Raw genomic sequence first — 9,154 nt, 5'->3', positions numbered from 1 at the left:
CTTACTTCGAATCATTACACATTATTTAGTACTTTACACAATCTATATTCACCATATTAACAACACAGTCACCAATTACGTCTCTATCTTTAATATTACGCAATAATCAATTTAGTCTCACGACATCTTAAATCTTATAATCTACTATTCTAAATTCAAATATCCCGCGCTTTTATTTTACAACCAGCCAGTATAGGCGCGAACAGTAACTATATAGGTTTTATGAATGAGTTTGCGGACTATCTATCACAAATGAGGTTTAATTAAGATTTAGCTATTTATTTTCATGACCACCTCCGAAAGTATAGTACATATACCTAGTATTTTCATTTCAAATATGGCTGAATTGTTTAAAAAAGCATGTTTACGTTTATATGTTATCCTTGGTTCTTTTTTAATCTCCTTTAAATTCAGTAGCAGTTTAGTGGTGCAACCCTGATCAAAAGTTTTCATTTTATGTAGGCCGTTTTTCAGGCACTTTTAAAACGTTTCATCACAGACTCTAGTTGCACGGTTCCAAAGTGTCATTCATGGAGAAGAACCGGCAATAAACTCCATAACTCTTTTCAAAATAAAATATTATATTATAATTATTCATCTTTTTTCTGTCACGGGATAACTTCATGGGAAGAGACTCGTTCCTTTTTAAAGATGTAAACGGGGACACAGGTCCAACACGCAGAGGCCTTGTTGAGAACTTGAATCTAAAATGTGATGGGGTATCTACACTATCTACCAGGGGTCATCCATCAGCTCTATAAAAGAACAAACATGGACGGCCTAAGGTAGCTACAAAACTATTGCAAATTGTATTGTGTTGTGTTTCCTTCACATGCTATGGAAAACTGTAGCACATGCCTTTCAACACATAAAAATGGAATTAGGCGGTGACACGCGCGCCGCCGCGCCGGCTCAAAAATGGGCCCCCATTATACCTCCACGATAGGCAGTGAGAGAAAACATCAGTGAGCTGGGTTAAGGGTGTAGAGAGGTGCGACACCGATTTCACCATCGCTGGTCACAGACCCGGAGTGGGTTTCCTCGTTATTACGCCATTAGACACTTTCACCCCCGAGCATATAATAGCTCTAGCGTCCCCTTTCTAGCCAGCCAGTTAGTAGTCAGTAATCCCTGAGAGGTACGCCTTGGGGCATTCAAATTCCGTAGTGTCGCTAAAAAACTTGAAATTTTATTTATCATAGACCTAAGTGATTAGACCTAGTTTTATGGTTTTGCGAATTTTAAATAATTTATTAGTAAGAAAATAGTTACCCCACTAAAAATGTCAAAACTTCATACATGTCAAATGTGTCAGTGTCAAAGACTTTCGATTCGACTTTTTGACGTTGGCATATCGTGTATTGACCGGTAGACATACATTTTAATGAAGAATTTGGGCCTAAAATGCTTATAAACTTGCACAAAAAGTCGTTAGTTACATTATATATTACTGTAGTGAGGCCTTGTTATATTCTAGCTCAGAGTATGTCGGGAAGCGTGGATGCCAGTACGTACAGAGTGTATAATATATTTTCTTATTACAAATTGTTTAATAATATTGTTTTAGTATTTGTATTCTCATAAAAATTGTAGGAAATGTTATTCCTTTTACACATTTAGCATTGTTAGGTTCAAAAGCATATGATATTAACGTGAAGCTATATTCGAAACTAACTGTTATTATCTATAGTTAAGTAATATTGTACCATATGTATGTATGTAAAATACCATGTACTTTTTGTAAAAGTATGAGTGTTACTCCTTCTTCAAACCAAATAACTTCAATTGGTGGTATCAACTAGAACTCATTTCCACATCCACTCTCTTTTTGACAATATTGTGATTCACAACAACACAATCCATCCAAATTTCTTTTGATCAAATCAATCAACATCGAATCGACGTTGTTTTAGGAAAGAGTTGAGGTCAAGACACTATAATTCATTTATTATAATCTAATAATTCCAGACAAATACTCTGTGGGGTATGTGACCGTCCCTAGTGTTGAAGTGGGGAACACTATTGCCCGTGGACTGGTTGAGAATAAGTTAGCTGCCTGCGTCAACATTATACCACAAATAACATCTATATATGAATGGGAAGGCAAAATCACTGAGGATAGTGAAGTATGTACTTTTCACACTGTTTACTAAGTTTTTACCTTTTTTTTTAATTGTTGGTTGGTTCCTTTATCCATGCAAACCTTATTTCATTTTTTAATGCAATTTCATTAAAGTTTTAACATTTACATAATTTAGTTGGTGCAACATATTGTGCAGAAACCATTTACCCTGAAGCAAAATTTAAAAATCTTAACTCTTGGAAATAACATATAGATTTGAAACAATTTAATTTATGCATTCCTAATCCAGTTGAATCTACGTATATCCAATATATCCATGGATTTATAGACTAAAAATTTGCCCTCATGCCTCATACTCTTTTTAAAATTTCTATCCTTTTCTCAATTTCCAGGCACTGCTGATGATTAAAACAAGGACTTCCGAGGCAGACAAACTAACAGAGTATGTTCGCAATAACCACCCTTACAAAGTCTGTGAGGTAATTACACTGCCAATTCAAAATGGAAACCCAGGTTACTTGTCATGGATTGGAGATATTGTGCCTGACACTAGCCCCCCTAAGGAAGAAACTGAACCAGTTGACGAGGGTAAGAAACGTCCCAGTGAGGTCAGTAAAAATGGCCGAAGGGAAAGTCAGAGTGCTCGTAGCGAAGAGGTTAAGAATATCCCAACTACAGAATGTCCAAGTGCCCCCACTACAGAGAGTCCGAGTGGTCCCAACACAGAGAGTCCGAGTGCCCCTACTACAGAGAGTCAGAGTGGCCAGAGCGAGGAGGCAAAGAGTGCCTCCACCACAGAGGTGACTAGTGGCTTTACAACAATAGAGAGTAAGAGTGCTACAACTACAGAAACCGTCACTGCCGTAGAGAGTAAAACTGACGCTTCCGAGATTGTGGGTGGCCCAAAGGCCAAGGAAATTGGTCACTGTGGTGGACCTACTTGCAAGAATTAAACAGATATGTGTTAATTTTTATAGTGCTTAATGGCGGTTATGAAGTGTTATATACTGTGGTAATATTCAGCCAACCCTGCCAGTGTACTGCTTAATTTATTGATATCTCTGTTTAGAGTTTGATAGGCTTTTATGTATTTTTGGCTTGCATATTACTACTTAACACTTACAATATGAAGTAACTATCCTTCAAGTACTACAGTTACTTGATTTCACTACTGTTCTGGTACCCTGAGCCACCAATAACCGTCATTAATTTTCATCGCACTTTAACTGCCATAGAGCTATTCAATTTGGCCAGTAGATTTTAGTGCAATAATATCCATATATATTTTTATTATTTATCCTATAATGATCATTTTCTTTTTGGTCAATGTCTGATGATTTTTTATTTGGATTTGCCATTTCTTTTGTAATTATTCGTGAATTAAGGAGAGTTTGACTGACTTCAGCAAGTTATATTCTTAATGCTACTTTCCTAGTATTTAAGTATAAAGAATTGTTTTTTACCCCATTGTTTTTTTTCTTACACATACTTCCTGTCTTTCAACTGTATTTCTTTTTGGTTTTTGTCATAATATATATTAAATATACACAAAAAACAAACAGAATGTTCAGAATACCTCTTTCTGTACGGGAATGCGGGTACAGCCAAAAAGATTTTTAATACTAAACACCCACATGATTAACATTCATAATTTAGCATGTAAACGTGCAGATAATGGAAACTATTACCTACTTACGCTTTGTCAACCAAATAAGAAGTAGATTTTTATAAATGAGACTAATTTCGAGTGATTGCTTTTGTTTTTTGTGAAATACTTGTGACTAGATCTTCTAAAAATCACTTAGACTCACTAATACTAGTTCATTCTCATTCAAAATAAGATAACATCCTACAGAATTGAATTATATTTAAATAGAAAATTGTTTCGAGATTGTCCGAAAAGCTTCCCCCGGCGGCGATAGGTAAAGGGCAAAGGAAAGAACATGATGGGACTTAGTATAAGTCTGAGACTTTTACGCTCTACACAAAGCGGGAGTCATTAATTGATGATTACGCATCTGCAAAAAAGGATAACGACTCTAGCGCCAATTCAGTGGCACGATGACACTGATAACACTGGATCGCTTCTCAATCTTGGTTTGGTTAACGAATTAGAATTAAAAAAAAATACCAAACCGGTTTCAGGAATACGTCTGCAGGCAAGACTACTGCTTTGGTTTGACCGAAAGGAAGTGTAAAACTACTGACCAAAACCCACCCGTTTTCCTCCCCTTGCTCTTCTTGTGCCGGAGCGAGGGGAACGGTCTCGGACAATCCCGCTGCCCCGGCAGGCTCCTCAGAGCTGACATCTTTTTGAGGCGCGCGTGGAGTGTGTCTGACTTCTTAAAATCATACACCAACACCATTTATATTACTCATTCCACATAGTCTCCGAACACCTCCCTGTTGAAGCAAAATAAACGTCAGAACTCCGAACTTTCATAAAGGCAAACCATTAATCAAAAAAGCTAGCGTGAGATTAATTCATGAAATTATATCGTCACAAATTAAAACCAAGTGCAGTTGGGAGTGATCAATTGCAAATTTACCTGGGGACAATCTCTTAAAGTATGAATGCTGCAGTTGTGAAAGAGATGGCGCATTACACTAAGTAGAGCGTTGTCCCCCTTCCACAAATGCCACAGTCTTATATTAAGGCTTGTGGTAGAACTCCTGTAGTTAGTGTTGGAGAGGAGCCAGCAACCTGTTACCGTTGTATAATTCAAAGGGGCGTAAGCATGAGGAAATCAAATAATAATTTGTTATGTAAATATGTAAGTATTTTAAAAACGCTTTATAAATCATTTTCCCGCAAAGATGAGCGCGGTTGACTTAGTCACTGGGGTGTCTTGTTCTGAAACTTCTGTTTTAACTAAATGACTGGCTGTCTCGACGAACTTAGTATCGAGTAGGATGAGATGTAAGCTATCCTATCTATCAGGTTGGATCTAACTTCACATGGTGTGCAAAGTACATAGGTTTAATCGAAAAAGTACTTAGTTTTGGAATTTTTGGAGTCCATCACGGACGAAAGACAGGTATTTTGTATTAATTATTAACTTAAAAAGTTCCCTTTCTGACTGCTGGGAGAAGATCTCTTATCCTACAGACAAACGATTATCGGCTGCTCATTCACATTAGGCAGAGTTTATGGATTCCATTTATTATCGAGTTTTTCAAATTATTCTTTTTTACGCCATTTATTTTATTTATTTTATTTACACTTCTATACATTAAATGTACAATGGCGGACTTAATGCCTGAGGCATTCTCTACCAGTCAACCATAGGCATTTACTTATTTTGTATTCCTTTGAAAAATCTAATAGCCAACCTCTGGCCTACAATTCCATAGGTAGGTACAAGTCTTCTCTGTCAATCTTATGAAATTGAGTTTTGATAAAAACATATTTTGGTTTGTTTGCAATTCTAATTTTGTGAAGCATACATACGGAGCCACTTTCTTCGAAACCAAAATTCAAAAGTAAAAAAATAAGTATCATCATCATCATCATCCTAGCGTTTTCTTAACTTTATTGTGTCGTATTACTGTCTGACCAGATAAAGCTATGACACAGTATTTTACAAGGAGCGACTGCCTGTCTGACCTCCTCAACCCAGTTACCCCTTAACGGCAACTCGGTACCCCTTAGTCAGACTTTCTAGCTTCTGACTACCCGTAACAACTTTACCATCAAAGATTTTAAACAACAGCCGACATCCATAAGGTTCTCCTCTAGGGTTTCACCCATCCAGGGACCGACCGTATCTTACCGTAGCTTAACCTGTGATCGATTGACTTGTGCAGTCACGAGCTCCTGGTAATGATGCCATTTTAAGTTAATTCGTATAAGACGAAAAAATATATGATCGAATAACTGGTCGTCGTTTTGAAGTTGGTTTAAAAAAGAACATGTTTACATACACCAAATACAAACATAAACTGTATTCGTACAACAACACAAGCTATTAAAAGGTTTATCTGTTAAGTAGTCCACCACTTATCTAAAACATAAGAGTTCAACACGCGTTTGCCAAATATGTCTTCCTTTATGGTTTTTCGAGAGTGCTACCAACATCTAAATGCAATATTTATTCGTACAACCCATTTGGCAACGGACTTAATATACGATGTACCCTAACTTGCCATTGTACGATATTCAGAGCAACCTAAAGGTCTCTGACATCTTCCAGTTATCAAGTTTTTGCCTATTTGGCCTATTGCCAAACAGAGGCAGCTTTGCCCAGTGGTAATGTATACATTTAAATTAAGCAATATTGTTAGTTTTGTCTTGATGGAGAAACTCAACAGAATTTATATTTTCATTTAGGATTTAAGTATCAAAACTCCTATATTCTGTTTTCCGGAAAGGGGTAAGTAGTTAATTTCTGTCCCGTGAAAAAGAAAACGACTCTACCGAAAGTAAGGTACCGATTGCAATTGTAATTGAAAGAGGATTGTAAAATAAAAGAAAAAGTATTAAAACAATTTACAATTAATTCTAGGTACCTATTCAACCGTATTTATATTAAATAAATAAATTATTATGACTCTCACACCATTGTCATCCTATCTTACCTGATACCCACAATTTGTAAACATGCAGGATCTAACAACAAAATATATAAACACACACTCAGGTTCCAATGTATCCCAGTGCTTATATACCTTTTTTACTGAATACTTACTTATCGAATTTTATTAAAGAAAATAATTTGTTTTAAAACATTAATTCCGTACACATCTATAGGTGGTTATAAGGTATACCTACCTAAGTACTTAGATTACCAGTCTACAATACGGAACCAGTTGCTTAGAAATAAATCGTAGGCGAGACCTCATAATAAATAAAATCTTTCAATAGTATTATCTTTTTACACTGCTCCATAAAATAAATTCAAATATTTACGTAGGCAGTAGGCGACGTAACTATATTTGGAACCAAACAAAATAATAAATTATTCGACAAAAATACCTGCGCATTTGTGTTGTAGCGTGTTTCGTTTCAGTGTCAAATCATCTAATTTTAAATATTATTATATTGATAAAACTTTTCGCTCACTTACGTAACGGTTAATATATCAGCGTTCCAAATAAAAAACTTGTATTATCTACTAATTGCCTCATTTATATTAACTAGAAGCGTACATAAAACATAGGCCGCGTGTAACAAAGAAAAGACAAATGGGTACTTTTGGAACGAAACCGAACACATCTTCGGTCGCTTTTCTCTCGACCAATCGTAGCGCCCGTAGATGTCTACGAGTTTCGTAGCGCCCGCTGACGCAGTAGGGCGGCGTAGCACTACGCTTATCGGGACACAGGCTGAATACATTGACCTTTGTTAAAATCGCCGAAATTCAGTTTCAATTACGTTAACAGTACCTACCGAAGAAATAGAAGTAATCGAGTGATAGCACTGCGTGGCGACGGACGTTATGTAGGACCTGTTCTGTTATGGCATCAATAAAAAATCTTTACGGAAACATCTGCAGTCATAAAAGCAGTCGGATCGGTATCGACGATGTTTGTGGATAACGACGAGAAGTGAGGCTGAGTCAGTTGGCATCGAGGATCGCAGGCGAGAAGGTGGTGATCGAGTTGGAAAAGATGGTCGTGGTGGGCTCGGGTCGGTAGTGCAGTGCGGCACGCGCCGGCGCGGATCGATCGCGCGACATCGACCGCGCGGGGCGGGGCGCCGTCGCTCAGTCGCGCGCGGTCACGGCGTGCGGGCGCGCGCATCGCTGCACGTGCATGGCGCGCCTGACTGGATGCCTCGCGCCCTCGGGGAATGGCTTCGTCCGAGGAAGAGGCGACTACCGCGTCGACCGACTCTTATCCTGATGATGGAGACTGTCTCAGTGTCCGAAAATGGTGGTGCTTTCTGCTGTCGTCGATTTTCACCTTCCTTGCGGGGTTACTCGTGGTGCTGGTATGGCGCGCGTGCGCGTTCGTCTGCTGCCACAAGGAGCCGGAGCTGGCCCCGAACGACCCCAAGCAGAAGGAGCAGAAGGCGGCGCGGCAGGGCAAACAAGAGTTCGAGGGCACGTTCATGACCGAAGCGAAAGACTGGGCCGGCGAACTCATATCCGGTCAGACCACCACCGGACGAATACTGGTAAGTACAAACTCCTTACTTGTGTGGTGCCCACAGTATCCCAGAGCCCGGTGAACGTCACAGGTCGCTAGACCCCTCTGAATATTTCATGGCGACGTTCATACGTCGAGCTGGGTAACCATCTAATCGCGTGCATGTTCCACATTAAAATCGTTGTCAATTTTGGTATACGTTGAACCTAAGTGTCAAATATAACTAAACACGGAAAAAAACTTATAAAACCACTAGATTTGTTTATTGAGATTGTCGAAAACTTTGATTGCTTTTAACATTATGATTAGGCAGGTTACCGTATCGACCCGCGGTTATCATAATAATTTAACGTAAGCGAGCCCACTAAACTTCTTAACAGAGCTATTTAATTTTGCAAGTAATAAATTAGCGCCTATGAATCGTAAAAGCTTCACCTTCTATTTAATAGAAACACGTGTTTGGCGTTATACTATAATATTATCATTTTACGTAACATGACATAACATTTACTACACTAATTTCATCAAAATTCTGTAATAAAATCCATTCACAAATTAATTATCGTTAGAGTCATCGTTAAATACTGATCGAGAACCAATTTTTTATATCTACCCCCGTAAATTGGCGATATAAAAATAACGGTAGACATTAACCCAAATCTGTCTGGTTTACCCCTCACCCCACGCCACGTGAATAGATCACCTAGTGTGACGTCACAACTATCAACCTGGTTGAATAATCCACAAATTCATGTATCAACTTAATATTTATACTACATAATTCATTCAGTGAAACCGCATATTGGTTTTGTTCGAAGCTGTTTGCCTTTTAAGTACCTAAACTTCTTAACTATCTAACCATTATTTTATAAGTGGGTAAACGTTTTACAGAAACATGTTTTAATAAACACCTGCCTAATAGTCTGACCTAATATGCTGAATAATAATTAGATATTATGAAAGTCTAGTTTATACCTATTA

The 9,154-nt window shown here is 38.0% G+C and overlaps 2 protein-coding genes across 19 annotated transcripts in view; both read left to right on the top strand.

Moving 5' to 3' along the window:
- Positions 1–1,319: 1,319 nt before the first annotated feature.
- On the top strand, positions 1,320–3,550 carry LOC113500622. Its single transcript, XM_026881475.1, has 3 exons — positions 1,320–1,507; positions 1,969–2,126; positions 2,476–3,550. Exons 1-3 carry the CDS (start codon positions 1,405–1,407, stop codon positions 3,034–3,036), a joined length of 822 nt encoding a protein of 273 aa, XP_026737276.1. The 5' UTR covers positions 1,320–1,404; the 3' UTR covers positions 3,037–3,550.
- A 4,235-nt stretch (positions 3,551–7,785) lies between these two features.
- The window catches only part of LOC113500419 (calcium-activated potassium channel slowpoke), a 61,587-nt gene continuing 60,218 nt past the window's right edge, over positions 7,786–9,154 (top strand). For all 18 annotated transcript variants that reach the window (XM_026881195.1, XM_026881190.1, XM_026881193.1 and 15 more), the window contains exon 1: positions 7,786–8,201. In XM_026881195.1, coding sequence (XP_026736996.1) covers positions 7,875–8,201 — 327 coding nt within the window. In that variant the 5' untranslated portion in view covers positions 7,786–7,874. The remainder of the gene's footprint in view (positions 8,202–9,154) is intronic.

Source organism: Trichoplusia ni, chromosome 14, assembly GCF_003590095.1.
Source record: "Trichoplusia ni isolate ovarian cell line Hi5 chromosome 14, tn1, whole genome shotgun sequence".
Taxonomy (NCBI): Eukaryota; Metazoa; Arthropoda; class Insecta; order Lepidoptera; family Noctuidae; genus Trichoplusia; species Trichoplusia ni.
This window is presented reverse-complemented; position numbering and strand designations above follow the sequence as displayed.

Excerpts from the sequence above, each read along its gene's own strand:
- LOC113500622 (XM_026881475.1), top strand. The coding sequence starts at position 1,405 with ATGCTTATAAACTTGCACAAAAAGTCGTTAGTTACATTATATATTACT. Across the intron at positions 1,508-1,968 it reads GTCGGGAAGCGTGGATGCCA|ACAAATACTCTGTGGGGTAT; the intron begins GTACGTACAGAG and ends TAATAATTCCAG. Across the intron at positions 2,127-2,475 it reads AAATCACTGAGGATAGTGAA|GCACTGCTGATGATTAAAAC; the intron begins GTATGTACTTTT and ends CTCAATTTCCAG.